The sequence below is a fragment of the Syngnathoides biaculeatus genome, chromosome 23 (assembly GCF_019802595.1).
Source record: "Syngnathoides biaculeatus isolate LvHL_M chromosome 23, ASM1980259v1, whole genome shotgun sequence".
In the NCBI taxonomy this organism is placed as follows: domain Eukaryota; kingdom Metazoa; phylum Chordata; class Actinopteri; order Syngnathiformes; family Syngnathidae; genus Syngnathoides; species Syngnathoides biaculeatus.
The window spans coordinates 8676424-8692666 of record NC_084662.1 but is presented as its reverse complement, the minus strand read 5'-3'; the positions used below and the strand labels follow the sequence as shown (position 1 = coordinate 8692666).

The window sequence follows — 16243 nt, the reverse complement described above, 5'->3', positions numbered from 1 at the left end:
TTACAAAAGCACACAAAATTGTTCTTAAAAGTGTTCTGACGGGGAAAATAAATGACGTAGTCCGGATCTTTTAATGAAGCCGTGTAACTTCAATGGATGACCCTGACCCGGCCACACGTCTGATGTTGCTCACAACTGGTCAAAATGATCGCTCAGGGGCATTAAAAAAAATTAGCGGGAACACCGGTTGGGACAACTTGTTTTATTTAGGAAAAATAATTAAGGTTTTCATCACTTCAGAAAAGTAAGATCCAGTTTTCATCTTGCATTAGTTCTTATCAGTCCATAATTTTTGTTCTATTTAGCGCAATGAAGGTCAAGGTTTGTATTTTGTGCTAAAATCAAGCGCTTCTCAGGTCCCATCTTATAATAAAACATTATACAAACATATTTAACACAAGGTGGATTTTCCCCCCCCCCCCCCCCCAAACTTGTTTATTTACGATTGCTGATCTCCCCCCCCCCCCCCGCACCTATCATATTAAAGCAAAAATGTTTTCATGTCTCCTTAGACGTGGTTTGCAAATTCCCAGCTGTTTTTTCCCCCGTCATGTGACTTCTCCTTTCTTCATTCAAAGCCACGACAAGCTGAAGCACATCGGGATGCTGGAAACAACCTGCAAGGACGCAAAATGATTTGAGTGGCGCCGTCATATTTCTTCTCACCATTTTGTCAGACATGACGTGTCAGTCAGGCGATGTCATTGGCAGCAAAAGTATACAGTGGCGTAGACGTGAACTTTTCAGTGCTTGTAATCAGTATTTAACGGTAACATTTGCTCCCCGCGTAACCCGCAAACTAATCAAATTTGAGCGGTACTCTCCTTTTAAGGAATGGAAACCAATGTGACTTGATAATAATGTTGTGTATTATGGCTGCCATATCATTAAGCAGTGGGGATCAGGAGTGCAATCATATTTCAAATTTGCCCATGTGACAGTTCGTACCTTGAATATTGCGAGGCATTGCTGTACAGTTTATAAAATATCATTTGCACAATTGATGTATAAAAACATACTGTATAGTAACCAAAAATGTAATTCATTGGTTCAATTCAGGATGTGGCCCAATATTAGCTGGGCTAGGCTCCGGCGCTCCCGCGACCCTTATGAGGATAAGCGGCTGGGACGACGTGACCGATGGCGCAAATTTCGGACTCACCCCGAGTGGAGTCAAAAAACTCCTGCAGTCTCCCCGGCGCCTCCTCCAGCTCTTCGTACTCGTGGGCCTGCAGGATCATCTCCAGACGGTCAAACTCTTTCACCAGCCTGGCCTCCGTGCTGCTCTGGTGCTCGTATTCCTTAATATTACAATAAAACACAGCTATTCATTTTCCCCAAATGGATTATTACGGGAATCAGTTCTTTGCTGTCCTGCCAGCATCCACTGAATATCCACCACACTATTTTTTTTTTTTCTGTCTATCTATGCACTTTTGCACAGCGCCCTCAAGTGTTCAAATTAAGACACTGAAACAAACTCCTTGAATTCCAGGTAACATTGAAGTGAAATATGTGGCAAAGGCTGTTATAAAAACATTTACAACACCTGGACAAGTTCAAAGGTAAGTCAAATCTTCAAAGTCCAGTAAAATATGAAAACTTTACCTCCCATAGTGCATAAATGTCCTGCCTGAGGCCCTCTGGCATCAGACTCACAAGCTGCCTCATGGCTCCCTGGAGGAAAAAAAAATACATTTTAATCCCAAAAACAAGGAACTATTGAAATAGTAGCTGAGCACTCACCTACCTCCTCCCGCTGGTGTTTCTCAGCTTTGCTGATGTTGTCCGACGGCGTAATATCTCCAACGATGCACTCGGCCATGTCGTGGACCAGAGACAATTTGATACACCTGAGAACAGAATTGTGGGGGGGAATTATTATTTTGATAGTTTGCTCGTTAAGAGGAAAAAAAAAAGTGCAAATATACTCACTTGTCCTTATCCACCGTGGGGTCCGTGATCGTCAGAGACATGAGGGCCATGCGGTACATGTGGTCCGACACGCTCTCCGGGTCCTTCACCTTCCTGTACACCCAGCCTGTCCGAGGGACCCTCTACAGAGGACATAATTCAACAGTCGATGGTGCGCATAGCAAAGTAATTGTTGGCTACCATCTCAAATCTCCCCACTTGGTTTGAGTGAACTTAAATCCTGTTTTTAAATGGTAAAACATATGAGTTTGAGAAGGGGCTAATACTTTTTCACGGCGACTGTGCTATGCTACAACATCTGGGCCATTAGATCTATTCCATCCATTTTCTGAGCCACCCATCCTCGCAAGCGTCGTGGGATGTATAGCTAATGACGGGGGGGGGGACTTAAAAAAAAAGTTGAAATAAAAAAAACATAGCTGTCATTTAAACAGCAAATTTCCACTAATAAAATTAATGTATTTTACGCCAAATATTTCTTGCAGTCCATTTTATTACGACTGTAATACCACATGAGTTTGTGGCAGGGAATGCTAGAGTACAATAAATATGAATAATACAAAAACTATACTTGCACAGTTCAAGTAATTCAAACTCATTAGAAATGAAATAAATATAGGTTGAACTGTTAGTGTCTTACTTTAAGCTGACCGATTAGTTTTAAAAATTGGAGCATCTTCATGTTGTCCAATTTGTCCGAGGGGGCCGCCATGTCTATTTTTATTCTTCTACGCTACACTTGCAGACATAACCAACAGCGCCACCTCTACAGTACCCACCGTGAAAAGTTGACACAATTGCGGAGTTAGAATTCAAAATATTATTTCAACTCCCTTTAGATAAATGTACGGATAATTATATCATCAATATAAAATTAGTTTTCATATAGTTTTCATTCATCGTGCATCGTCCAAAAAAAAAACAAGTGAAGGTAAAGAGGAAACAGGAAGTCAAACAAACCTCAACTGGGGAGTAACCGTAGAAGAAGAAGTAGTCCGGTAGTCAATCGAAGCGGGCCTTTTGAAATCTCAAACAAACGTCATTTTTTCCTAATATTCACCTTTTCGCACCTCTTTTGTCATGTTAAACAAAGCGCCAAGACTCAAGCAAAAAGTCAAAGCAAAGACAAAGGGTAACATTAACGTGAGGCCGGCGTCCGAAGCAATGGTAAGTCGCTATTTGTGAAGTCCTTATTATGGGGTCTGAAGTTCGCTTGCTAAATTTGATCTTTATTCACAGATGGAGCTCGTCACTCTTCTTTTCATCAACAATTTGGCCGAGCAGGCGAGGGCCAAAGCGTTCGAGGAGAAATCCGCGACGATCAGGGCTCACCACGTCAAAGCAGTTGCCAAGGTGAGTCCGGTTGCTAAAGGTTCTCTGCGCTCTTTGCTTGAGAAGCACAAATACTTCTGTACAAAAAAAAAAACGTAGAAGTACTGATACAGTTAATTTATTTAAGAAAATAAAATAGGTAGAATGGAATTTACTATCAAATGACAAATGATTTTGTGTACCGTCAATATGGCCAGGAAATAACCACACAATGATATGATAAATGGTTTTGGTCCATTTGCTCTTCTTTTTTCCAAACGCATTGCTTTTTAAAATAAAAAAAAATCATAATCCATTTATGTATGTAATTACAATAATCAATGACCATTCGCATGACAGTCAGTTTAGCATTCAATGGAAATTTAGCTTTTGCTATTTAGTCAGATTATTTTTAATAAATAAAGATGCGCATTTTTGAGATTGATTTATTTTATCTAGCATTATATTGCTATTTTTAATGTATTTCACCACACAAAAAAAACAATCCCGTGTTAAAATGTCTGCAAAATACTGTGAATTGCAATCTCATATTACTTGTGTACGGCTTGTTTCACCCAACCCATAATCTTGCGCCTTTATTCATCTTTCCAATTAAAAAAAAAAGAGAAACTTCATCTTACCCCCAACTGGAATGTTAATTCACATATACTTTTATTCTTTTATTTGTTTACAGAGGGTGCTGAAGACTGCCAGAGGATGAAGACCATTCATATATTTATGAATATTATTTCAGCCACCATGAGCTGTTTTCTCTGTTTTTGCCATTTTTTTTCAAGCATAATCTTTTTGTACGCTTTTTTCCCTTGTAAATATATATTCTAACCATAAATTGACTCTTTGTATTCTTCAATTCCTCATTTTTTGTTACATACTTTATTTGGTGTATTATATACTTAGTTATTTTTGAGGAACCACCTGAACTTTGATATCAAGTACAAGTGATGCCCTTGAAGATATTTCTACAAATTGAAAGTGAATTCCCACCATGGGGTGAGTTGTCATTTTGTTACTAGCTTGCTACCATCCTAGCATCATAGCCAATGTAGCGTCATGAAATTATTGGAAAATTACCTTTGTTTCTCTATCATATTTTAACTTTAAAATTGTACATTACAGGTTTTCTCACAACTTTTTTTCACTTGACTTCATGATTGCAAAATTAATAATTTTCCATTTGGGTTGCATTCCATGTGAAATCGTATTTATTATATGTATTGTGATGGTAATTTTGCTATTTTTGCCTCAATGAAAGTATGCAGCATTGTCAAATTCTGTTGCGTCGACAGCGGCGGGCGACCCATCCGACCAGCCTCCACTCCACTGCGACCACGTCAGCGGGAGATGATGATGATGATGGCGACGGCCTCCGCAGCAGAGGTAAATGAAGGCACCCGCGTTTGGTTTTGCGAGTAACTACGAGCGCCAAGTCAAATTGAATTTGCGTTTCTATAGGACATCGCGATGCAATGCATGGCGATAATTTTCAAGAGGGATCTGGCTGGATTGATGTGACCAGGCAGGAGTGTAGGGAAGGAGCAGCTCAGAAAGGTAAGGTTGGGCTGGACCAGTTTGACATTTTTGAAAAATTTTGAAACGAAACTTAAACAAATTGAATACTAAAGTGGTGCTTTGCCCAATATGTTCACATTTCATTTAGATGGTATCTAGGTTCATGTGTAATGTGGCTCCACATGAGGGCGGTGTTAAACTACACTGAGTGCAGTACAGGGAGTCCTCGGTCTCCGACTGAGATCTGTTCCGACAGTAGCGACTTAAGTCGGATTCCACCATTAAAGTCAGAATTTAAATCAAAATGTTTTGTCTAAAAAAACAAATACATTGAAATGAACATGATGATGTACTTAGCATTACTGCTGAGAGGTGGATGGAGAAGAAGAAGAAGAAGAAGGGGAGGCTGTGCTTACCTATTGCAAAGGAACTTGGTCCTCATTTCTCCCCATCTCGACAAGTATCAAAAACCTTGTTTTGTGATCATTGTATCCAATATCGGAACGGAATCCGTCACATGCGCTAAAATATGGGGTTTTTCTTTCATAATTGTCACCACGGTTGACCGACTGAGGCCTTCGTGGTGTTGCTGTCTCTCCAATCTTTTATGATCTTGAGCTTCGTTTCCGTGGTCATGGATTTTGTTTTGGCTGCAGAAGCATTGCTAAAAGACACAGCTTTCTTCTATGTCTTAGGTCGAGACCGTCTTAACTCGAGGACTCCCTGTATATAATTTTGAGACTTGCTTGATGCGAACGTCAACTGTAAAACACCATAGAATGGCTCACGCAAATTAGCATAGCTACCATAGCATAGAACGGCAACTACAAGTGTTACTTTGATCACACATGGAGCAGTAACACATTCCGACGGAGCTTACAACAAAATTCACGGGCGTTTGTGAAAACGGATTCCTTAAACATCTGTGACTGAGCGACGAAACCTGATCTAGCAAAGTTCTGCTAGCCAGACAAAATGGCGGACAGGGGACAGGCGTTGTAAAGTCGAGACGGTCTTAACCCGAGGACTCCCTGTACTGTAAATGTATACAGTGCAGTTCGCATTTGAATTGAACTGCTAAAATAAACTAGCCTTTGTTTGTTCTAGATGGTTCAATTCTACCACATAATTTATAAGTGACTTTTAGAGTGTTTATTGAGAACTTGCATGATGAGCTTCCTCTCGTCACACCGTAGAAAATCTTCAGTGTTGAGTATCCGGACGCCCCCCCCAAATAGTCCTGCCATGCATCTTTCACCACTTGCAGGTCCACATGTGCCGTATTTAGCTTTATTATGCGGGATTATTTCGGACTGTAATCATGCTCCATTATGCACTCTTATAGACAACCATCGTGCTTCACTGCTTTAGATCTGTCATCGCCGCAGCATTTAAAAACAACGCGCGTGTACGTCAAATGTATGTCAAAGGTGTCGGCAGCCATTGGAACTGGGAAAGGGGTGGGGGGGGCATGCTAGGGGGGTTCTACTTCACGCCTGCAGGAGACACAGATGACCTCACCGTAGCTACCGTGACTATCGTCGAGCTAACCGTATCGGTGCCTATCGAGTGACGTGCCTTGCTAAGCCGGCCGCTACTGAACCATTTTTAACGCCGATGCATCACCTCCATGATGACATCCGAAATCTTAAAGATGATATTCTGGGCGTGTAGCGTTCAAAAATGGAACGATGGTGGTGGTGATGATGCCAGTGCATATTCTGGGCCTTTCTGCGTTCTGTAGGCTCAGACACGATGGCGCGACTTGGACGACTTTCGTAAACAAAGAACAGCAGTCCACGAAAGCGAGGCGCTGTGTTGAAGTGAGTTGAAGATATCCGTTGAACCAAAAGTAGTGTTTGGCCTTCATTTTCTAGCATGTTGGTTCCAAGAAATTTTGCCCAACAGTTGAGAAACTATTTTTTTTTTTAAATATTTGTGGCATCTACAGGCAATTTAAAGCCTTTTTTGGAGTTGTCCATTACACATAGATTTTCCAATTCGTAAAAGTGTAAAGAATTAAAAGTGACTCATCTCAACTGTTCAACTGCTAAAAATTCTGCTGGAAAAAAAATCCCAGCGCAGTTTTTGGGAGAATTTTTTTTTTTTTTATTTTTTTTTATAATTGCTTACATATATGGTTTAAACTTTAATTATACCACAAATATTCCTTTAAATTGCTTATTTCAAACTTCAAGTTAATAAAACATGCTTTGTTAAAATGCAAAAAAAAAAAAAAGAATCCTGAACTATTCAGAGATTTGTCAATCATATAAATGAGGATATAAATTAACATGTAAAAATTACATTGACCAAAATACCTCGAGGATTTCAGTCCACAATAATTGTATGGAAGTTTAAAAAAAAAAAAAATAGAATTTCCATTTATTTATAGTTTAAGTGAACATCTGTCTAATCTTTCTGTACACGAGAAAATAGCATCAATTTGACATTATGTTCTTATTAATACTCATGAGAAGCCTCGTTGGTTTAGTAGCCTCGGTACATAGTGAAACTGTTCCTCGGCACGGATTTGTTGGAGGGGGGGCAGTGGGAGCAGTCCGCTGATCTAAACGCTTAGCGTTCACACTCAGTGACACGAATTGGGTGTCTTTGGCGCCGTCATGTTTTGATGAGTCCCATCAATCTGTCAAACTAAGTATTTACAGCCACTCGATATAGAACGACGCGGCAATGGCATCATCTGGTTACGACCCCCGCAGAGTTCCGCAGCCTCATGTTTGCGTTCTCTCATAGCGTTCTCTTCGGTGAACGCGCGTATAATTAGCCGTGTATGTCATTTTTGGACTCGAAAGAAGTCCCGTTGCGTAACGACCCCATTTTTAGTGTGTGGTATTGTTTAATTCGAAGGTTTACTTCAGTACTTCTTCCACGCGGGGAAACTGGCAAGTCAGAACAAAATTCGTATCGGGCGTTCACCGGTGCCGTTCACACAAAACCCAGACGCCTCATAATTGCCTGGATTGTGTGAAATTTCAGTCAAGACTGATTGCAGGGCATAAAAAAAAATAGTTGGTGGAGAGGACCTTTTGCCTCCACTGCAACAGGGTGGGATAAGTCAGTGCGGCTCTTTCTACGATTTAGTTTCACACGCATGCCAGTGTGCCTTTCGGCACGTCGCGTGAAAGAGGTGTGAAAGTCGTGCCCAAAAGAATTCACGACACTGGCTTTGCTTAATGACTTCCAGAGTGACCTCGAGACTGGATTAAGAACACTTTGTCCCTGGCCTGTGATAAAATACTTTTCAACACTTGATGCTTAGGGATTTGTTATTGGGGGCCTTTCACACAGAACCCAGAGGAACATCTGGACTTTCATACCCAATCCCTGGTGGACAAGAAGACCCCAATGATATCGCTTGTCTATTTCCCGCCCTGCGTACCCCGTCACTATTCATTGCTGCGCTCAATTCCCCCGAGCTGAACGTGCGAGGAGCCACACGTCGTCGCTTCCGAGCGCAGCCGCTCCGTGCAATCCAAATTCAAATTAGTCATTCATCACATGACAAGTAGCCCGGCCTGACCTGCTTCTGCCGGGCAACACTGACTAATCCGCCGTCCCCCTTGAGACGCAGTTGTTTTGAAAGACGAGCCGAGGCTTTCGGAGGAGGGGATATTTTCTATTTTAATGGCGGGGCCAGAGAGTCTCAAGACCTCTTCGAGGACCTCCTCACTTCACGTCCTTGATGGGGCCGCCGCTCGCACTCATCGGCGGCCATTTGAGATCTTCTCCACTTCAGTGGAAACAGTTTGGACAGGTGGAGCAAGGCAGGACTGGACTCGACAGAATGTTGGATCTTTTCCACTTTTTAAATAAAAGTGGATCAATCATTCATTGTCGCCCACCAAATCGGCTTTTCCCAAATTATTAATAATGAGCACCGGATTCAATATCCCGAGTTGGCGCTCCTCATCCTCCCCAGATCTTTTCCACCCTGTAAATAAAAATGGACAAACCACTTAAAGGGGAAGTTCGCAATCCTCAAATGGATGTATTTGAATGTACCCCCACCCAAATACCCCCCCCCCCCTGAGTATCTGACCAAGTGTGACTCCTTCATAATGTAAAAATAATGCAGAAAAATGTTATTGGTATTAATTATTTTTGGGAGGGCACAATTCATGGGGGTTTTGCCATATTTTCACATGTGAATCTATTTCAAGTTGTCGCAGTAGCAACTAACACATGCTGAGGGTTTCCAGCACCAATCAGTTCGTTGTGGCATTCAAAGGGGGCAAAGGGCGGCAAGACAGGTGGATTGTTGGGGAGCAAAAGCACGGGATTCGCACGGGGGGGTGGGGGTACTCGGTGAAGATACGATTCCCACGTGAATTGAGGCCGCTAAGGAGTCTGCCTGGCACCAGCCTGCCTTTCAGTCTTTCACAAGGTTCTCGTTGCTATAAAAACTTTAGCATGAAAGTTTAATATTTATGCTATAACATGCTAATACAGCACAAGTGTGTGTATTTTCCCCAGGTCTTTTTGGTCGTAAAAGCCACAAAACACAAAAATAACTATAGTACTGCGGTGTCTTGAGGTAAGAGTTTAATTTGTTCCATGACCCGGCTAGTAACGCAAAGCGCTTATATGGCAAATTGTCTTTCTTCATTAAAATGAATGGAAATGCCATCAATCCGTTCCAGCGTCCCTTCCCAAAAAAATCTTTTTCAATCAGAAAAATTGTTGTCTATGATATACTTCATAATAACCATGCAATTGGATTGAATGTAAAGTATGAAGTACAGTAGTGTACTTTGTGAATGATGATAAAATACTTGCAGCTCCTGGTGTGCGGGATTCGCCCACCATGGTCAGTATGGGTGTGTGTGTTATATACTGAATGCGAGGTGCACGCGCTAGCTTGAGGGGAAAATAGAGAAACATTACTTGTGAAAGCAAAAACCTCTGTCCACCTTCTTTCCTGCTCATCCTCAGTGAAATAAAGAGATAAGTTCTACGTGTGACAATGGCAAATATACGATATGCTGTAAGCTTTCCAAGCGAAGAGTCGAACGTGGGGTAAGTGGGGGGGGGGGCGGGTGAGAGGCGAGAAGGGTTGATGGGACGCCTCGTTAAAATACCCCCTTGCTGCCTGAGGAGGTGCCAGCCTGTAAGACGGAGCCTTGGGTTCTGGAGGAATTTAGAACATTCCATTCTGTGAGAGGGGGAATTAGTTACAGCACACACATGAATGTTGCAGTACCTTCCCCCACTTGTACATTTATTTCACTGTATATTTACATTTGGAAATTATTTACCTGAATATAAAGGAACCAATGAGGCCGCAAAGTCCCCCACACACCCTCGCATTCTTTATTTATGCCGCCCTACGGCAGGCTAAGATTTCTGGCACCAAAACAGGCGTCACGCTCACTATTTTTGTCCCGAGTTGCCACACAGCGCCAGCAGGTTGGCTGGCGTGAGTGGGCCGAGGGCTCCGACCACATACGCACGCCAGCATTTGAATTTCAGTCCACTCCCCTTGTGTGTCTCTGGTGAATGGGTTAATGGTTGCATACTAATGCCCATCATGGAAATATTTGCGTATCGTCACTGTACAGTAAAAGGCTCGTACCGTGTTGCCTTAAAGTACAATTGTCTCGACTCATCGTTCAGATATTTTTCATTTTTTTTGCTTTGACGTGGTGGCAGTGAAATCAACAAGTCACAATTGCTTTGTGCAGCCTGCTGTAACATTAACATGAAATTTACGGCTTGCAAAGATTTGTATGTCCATGCAATTTATTAAGTTATTTTTTTTTTTAAAGATGTGTAACTGAAGTTTTAAACATTTTTGTCCTTTTCGGTAAGACCCTGATACTCCTTAGTACATCCGATTCATGAAATCTAGAAAGATTTGTTGTTAAATCACTATTTAATACTCAGGGGGAAAAAAAACAAAATACATGAAGGCATACCATAGTCATTCGTAACATGGGTTGTTTTGGACATTTTAAATACTGTATATGTATGCATTCACAAAACTGTAAGTCACAATTATGTTAACAGTACATTGCCGCCCTCCAAACTCGGGCTGCATGCAATATCGCAAAGTACATAAATATACATAAAAGAAACGTCATTTAAAAAAAAAAAAAGAGGGGGAAAAGTCGGGAAGGGGGATAAAGGGGGGGGGGCAGCAGCTGAACAAAATGCTAACATGTTGACCAAGTGGAGAGACAAAATGGAGAATGTTGGCGGTCACTCAAACACGGAAAACCATTTTGATCCTTTATCCAATCCTGAAAATGCTTTCTGTAAAATCGGATGAGCGTTTGTTTGATCTCCTACGAATGCGTTGAATTGTCTTACCGGTGAGGCCAAAGTATTTACTCGTACGTGGAGCCTAATCTGGATATTAACAATATTGAATGCTCAAAGGCTGCTTTCCATAGTCGAAATGAACTTCATAGCCCTCACAGCACAGTCCATAATATTTACACAGGATGTGGCGTGGATGGAAAGTTGGAAAATGAAACGCTATCACATGATGACCGTCTCGGCGGGGGATGGGCTGCAACTGGCCGGCCGGTGCTTGAGAAAGGGGCTGGGGGTTCTGTTCTTGGTGGTAGAGGCGTGGATGAGGGGGCTCTGGGGCCGGTATTTTGGGCCCAACGGGACGGCGATCCTGGCGCTCGGTGTTCTGCTCGCCCACCTGGAAGGAGGACGCTGGTTGGCGGGTCGAGCGGGACGAGAGAAACTTGTCTTGGGCTCGGAGGACCACTGGGGTGTATTTATCTGGTGGGGAGAAAACAAGACTGCTCAGGTTTTATGTGAGACAAAATTCTAGTTAACGTAAGGCGCCTTTCACACCGGCCACGTTTTTCCTTGCTCGGTAGAGCCACTCAACTGTTCTGAGACGATGTCGGGGAGGAGCTGAGTACATCTTGAGTAGTAAACAGACGATGCAGCCAGTTTGTCCCGTGTGTTGGTTTTTGCTATGCTTAGCAGCTTTTAAAATGCTCAAGCAATCTGCTGCTGGTTGTGAAGTGAGCAGTTTTTCCCAGCCCCCATATTTCGCTCATATCTTAAAACAATTCCAGTTTCTTACGTGGCCCCTTTAGAAAACTAATTTCCCGCCACTGTGTTGTGAAAAAGCCTCCAGACACTAGTATGGGAAGAATACCTGCTGTGGGTGGGTCTTGTAGGCCGTGTGTCCAGCTCTGGACGTGTACTCATGTTGGATATCCAGCATGTCCAGCAAGGTAATGAGGCCTTCATCTCTCCAACAAGCAGAAACGTCCGACTGACTCTGCAACCTGCTCCTCTGAATCCCGGAGTCGGTGTTGGGCTCCCCGTGATGGGAGGTGGGCTTCCTCACTCTCTCTCTGTCGGCCGCACTATTGGACCTAGGCCTGGTCCGGGGGCTCCCGGGAACCTGTGATCTGGCCTGGGATCCTGCTCGCAGATCTCTGTGGTGATGTCTGGCGGGTTCCGATGCCCCGTGGTCCGCTTCGGAACTCCATTTTTGGAGGGAGGTCTTGCCAGGTCCTGCCGCAACCACCTTGGGCTGACACCTAGGACGGTGGCATTTGATCTCCGACAACACCACACCCGTGTCGGTCAGCATTTTCCCCTCATTCTCCTGCAGCATTGCCCCAAACTTCCGGAGAATGGACGGGCTGCCGCACTTCCTGTCACTGAGGACACAGAGACCGTAGGATTTCCTGTCTAGAGTCGGCGACTCCGCTGTCATGAGCTGAGCGGTGAAGCGTGGCGGGGAGGCAACGCTGGCAAGCTCTTTCTGACCGAGAGGCGGCTTGGTAGCCGAATGTTCTTTAAGACAACTTTTCGCATCGGGTGGTCTGTTCTTTCGGTTTTCCGACTCCTCGAAACTGCACAAAAACTGCTCAGGTCCCACCCTGGAGTGAGATAAAGACCATAGAGGAAATCAGAAAAACAGGAAAAATGTTGTGTTCTGGAACACATCCCCCGCGGTACACCAGGCTTCTCTGTACACCGTACAAAAGTCTCCTCTACCTTTGATTTGCTGTTCTTCTGCTCTCGTCCTGACTCACTTTAATGGTGTCGCTGAAGTGCTGAAAGAGATGCAAGTATGCCTTTTAAAATAGTCAAAGCTTTAAATAAGTGCACCTCTTTGGGACCATAGTCCTCATTCCCTTCAATCAACGTCATGTTTTGTATAAGTATTTCGGCTCTTTATAATACTGTACTTGTAATTTGAGTGTTTTCCAACGTCTGCTTTGGGACTTACCACGTGGCGAGCGCCGTTGTTCTTCCGATTCGCGTGCTCGCCGCGGCCCAGGTAGTCCTGCAGTAAGTCTCCAATCTCCGAAATGCCGTTCTGGTGGCTCGCGGGGTAGCTGAGCCCGTTGCTAGGGTGACGAGGGTTTTGATGGACCGGTGCAAAAATGCCGTTGTCATGGTACCCGGGGCCGTCTTTGACGTTATCTTGGCCATCTACGGTGACGCCATTCCGTCCCCTACGTGCTTGAACCTCACTGTACAGCTGAAATGCACAAATGGAACATCGATTTACTTCCCGGACTAAACTCCAGAAATGTCTCACCGGTTTAGTAATCACTACACGATATTCTATATGTGAACCGACGTACTTCCGCCGGTGTCGGCTTTCAAAGTATGCAGCGTGCGAGTCCAAGAGCACATCGATCGTCACGTAACTTAGTCTGTGACAATTTGTCTACATCATTGCTGGAACGCTCCCAACACGCTAAAGGGAAACTCATTAGCAGCACATTCCAAAACTCTTGAGAGAAGATTGATTACTTCGAGAGGGGAAAACTATAATTAAATATTTTTGGTGACTTGTCCTGTGGAACCTTTCCGGCACACCTTTTACGACACATTTACAGCCAAGTGCATTTAAGTCGGATCCTCACCTCTTCTATTTTCCTTTGGATGTCCTGCAGCTGGTCCTCCCACTCTTGCATCTCCGAGTCAAAGTCTTCCATCGTGTCGGTCCTCTCTGCCCCCCAACCTCGCCTGCCGTGTTCCAGCCCGCGCTCTAAATCGATGGCCGCCATGACGCAGGCCACCCGACACTCCGAGGAAGTCTTTCCCCACGTCCCCTTTTTCAAATGGCGATTTACGGTTCACTTCGCCGTCGGCGAGTGACCGCAGGAATGCCGCCGTCCGTCGCGGCGTTGGATGGATGAATGGGGAAACACTAGAAAGAGAAACACGTGGGATTTTGAGAAGGGGGGGGGAGGGGGGAATGGCACACTTCCTACCCAGCAAACAAATCTTCTGTTTAGATTACAACGAATCTTGACGGACTTTCGAGCAATTGTTTTTCTTTTTTGTGGGGGGCGGGCCACTAGCGAAGATCCACGCGTGCTCGTCCCAAATTCACAGGCCTGGAGTTCGACCACTTGCGTGGCACGTGCGGACACACCGGACGCGTGACGTGACACCGTTTTAGCCTCTCGGGCCTCTTCGCTGACGCCCTCCCTCGCATGAGCGCACACCTCCCCACGTACCATGAAAGACTCGCCAGGCATGCAGCACTGCGGCCATTTCCCATGAGCACACGAATGTGGCCTGAAGAATGACGCCAGGCCTTCCCCGCGGCTAACGTCATTGCTATGCCGTCCGTGTGTGGTGAGTGCTGCTTTTTTTCAGCACTTTTAACTCATTTACTACTGAGCATGTTTATATTTTGTCAACTAGATTCCAAACATTTCCATCAACTGGCGAATGCACAAGTTTTCTAATTACAACCAGATCCCTGTAGATGGCAGCATTCCTTTTGAATTTGAGATCATCACAACTATTGACTAGAACAAAGTTTAGGGGTGAACCGCTGCACGGCACATCAATTATGAGACGAAAATGGCAAAACTTTGGAAGTCAGACAAGATTAGGAAGCTCATACTCAAACAAGTTGCTTGTACGGAACAAGTAGTGTGTGTGTCGCGGTAGAAAGTATGTAGCGCAGTAGTGAGAAAGAGATGTTTGAGTGAATGAGGAAAAAAAAACGGATCCGTGCGGTCACTCAGCTTTTCTTATGATGTGTTTGTTAGTTGTTTATCTATAAATTTGTTTTGCCATCAAAAGTTATTTTCCTGTCTGGTTTTGTAGGTTCAGGTGCCACAAAAGCATAAAATATTAGCATCAACGTCATTTTCCGCTTGACGTGTTTCGAAGCTCGTTTACTAGCTTGTTTAGTTCACTAAAAACTTTTTGGTGAAAGCAAGTTCTGTATGGGCTCATTTCTGAAGAACAGAAAATGCTCTGAACAATTTTTTCTGGTGAAAGAAGGTGATATGTTTTCTTTTTGGTATGTTTGGTGCTTATATAGTCATGGAAACCGATATTCTGTTGGTCCTCAAATATCAGTCAAAATTAATTTGCGATGGTACGAGGAGTTCTTGAAATACAACGTGATATAAAAAAAAAAAAAAAAGATGAAATATTTAGAAGGCAGGACCGAGGTCTGTTTAGCACGTCTGCCTCATAGTTGTTGAGGTGCATGCCAGTTAGCCCTCTAAATTGTTCATTAGTGTTAATGCTACGGACAAGCGCCATATATAATGTATGGATGGACAACAATTAGAAACTTTATGATAATGTAAATGACCCTACCTTGTTCCAGGAGGAAAAAATAAATAAATTTGTCCTCTCGTTACAGTAAATCCCCCAGTCAGGTCTAGTCTCTGGTCCTGATACACCTGCACTTGCCTCCGATCTGTTAAGTGTCTCTCTGTGCCCCCGGCCTCCTTGTTTTTCCGCTTCTTGTTACGTAAAGCGGTGAGGGCTCATTTTAAAGAGGCCCCCCCCCCCCTCACCCCTCCGGCGTCCTGCTCATTCCTCCCCTCGTGTCACACCCCCATATCGAGGTCAAGTCATTGAACAAAAGAGTAAACAACCTCCTCCCCCCCCTGTCTGTGAAGGTGGAGCCTGCGGGGGTTTGGGGCGCTCAGATTTATTCCAGCATGTGAATGTTCCAACAGGACAACTGTCGTCACCAGCAACCTGGCTAAAATTACTCAAGGTTGGCGAGAGAGAGAGAGAGAGAGAGAGAGAGAGAGAGAGAGAGAGAAAGTGTTTACATTGCTATTTAAGCCCGCCGGCTTCTCTCAGCCAATGAGCTTCTCTGTTGCCACTCCACTCGCAGGCGTCCGGGCAGATTTCCGTCTTGTGACCCTAACCATTTTTTTCCGACGGCTGCCAAGTGGGTGGCTAATTATATTTGATTCAGTGCAGTCATCCTCCCGTCTTTTGCAAGGCAGGTACATTCCAGACCCAAAAGTAATTGGTGGAAATTGTAGAGACTGCATTCAAGAAAATGTTTTGTTGTTGTAGCCTGACTGGCACCCTGAGCAAGGCCCCTACTTTGGTAACCCCCACCACCAATGAACACAAGCTCACCTAGAAGAAGACATCGGAGTGGACTTATTTCTCGGTTGTGCCGCTAAGTTGCACGTTTAATTTGTTCCATGAACACATTTGTAACATTATTATT

The 16243-nt window shown here is 44.0% G+C and overlaps 3 protein-coding genes across 3 annotated transcripts; 1 reads left to right on the top strand and 2 right to left on the bottom strand.

Annotated features, from left to right (window-relative positions):
* Window positions 1-420: 420 nt before the first annotated feature.
* hddc2 (HD domain containing 2) lies at window positions 421-2703 on the bottom strand. The gene is made up of 6 exons (XM_061812249.1): window positions 2576-2703; window positions 1936-2057; window positions 1751-1853; window positions 1609-1677; window positions 1163-1301; window positions 421-617 (listed from the first exon to the last, which is right to left on the bottom strand). The coding sequence occupies exons 1-6, from the start codon at window positions 2645-2647 to the stop codon at window positions 499-501; spliced, it is 624 nt and encodes a 207-aa protein (XP_061668233.1). The 5' UTR covers window positions 2648-2703; the 3' UTR covers window positions 421-498.
* Window positions 2704-2886: 183 nt separating this feature from the next.
* cenpw (centromere protein W) lies at window positions 2887-4090 on the top strand. Its single transcript, XM_061812254.1, has 3 exons — window positions 2887-3102; window positions 3175-3288; window positions 3941-4090. Exons 1-3 carry the CDS (start codon window positions 3016-3018, stop codon window positions 3965-3967), a joined length of 228 nt encoding a protein of 75 aa, XP_061668238.1. The 5' UTR covers window positions 2887-3015; the 3' UTR covers window positions 3968-4090.
* A 6600-nt stretch (window positions 4091-10690) lies between these two features.
* On the bottom strand, window positions 10691-15494 carry LOC133496527 (uncharacterized protein KIAA0408-like). Its single transcript, XM_061812225.1, has 6 exons — window positions 15364-15494; window positions 13659-13945; window positions 13013-13267; window positions 12778-12836; window positions 11924-12659; window positions 10691-11535 (listed from the first exon to the last, which is right to left on the bottom strand). Exons 2-6 carry the CDS (start codon window positions 13800-13802, stop codon window positions 11281-11283), a joined length of 1449 nt encoding a protein of 482 aa, XP_061668209.1. The 5' UTR covers window positions 13803-13945; window positions 15364-15494; the 3' UTR covers window positions 10691-11280.
* Window positions 15495-16243: the final 749 nt, after the last annotated feature.

Coding starts and splice junctions, on each gene's coding strand:
- hddc2 (XM_061812249.1), bottom strand. CDS start 2,647: ATGGCGGCCCCCTCGGACAAATTGGACAACATGAAGATGCTCCAATTT. Junction 1,678..1,750: donor AGAAACACCAGCGGGAGGAG/GTAGGTGAGTGC, acceptor TTTTTCCTCCAG/GGAGCCATGAGGCAGCTTGT. Junction 618..1,162: donor GTTTTTTGACTCCACTCGGG/GTGAGTCCGAAA, acceptor GCGTCCTTGCAG/GTTGTTTCCAGCATCCCGAT.
- cenpw (XM_061812254.1), top strand. CDS start 3,016: ATGTTAAACAAAGCGCCAAGACTCAAGCAAAAAGTCAAAGCAAAGACA. Junction 3,103..3,174: donor GGCCGGCGTCCGAAGCAATG/GTAAGTCGCTAT, acceptor CTTTATTCACAG/ATGGAGCTCGTCACTCTTCT. Junction 3,289..3,940: donor ACGTCAAAGCAGTTGCCAAG/GTGAGTCCGGTT, acceptor ATTTGTTTACAG/AGGGTGCTGAAGACTGCCAG.
- LOC133496527 (XM_061812225.1), bottom strand. CDS start 13,802: ATGGCGGCCATCGATTTAGAGCGCGGGCTGGAACACGGCAGGCGAGGT. Junction 12,660..12,777: donor AGAAGAACAGCAAATCAAAG/GTAGAGGAGACT, acceptor ATCTCACTCCAG/GGTGGGACCTGAGCAGTTTT. Junction 11,536..11,923: donor ACAAGACCCACCCACAGCAG/GTATTCTTCCCA, acceptor TCTCCCCACCAG/ATAAATACACCCCAGTGGTC.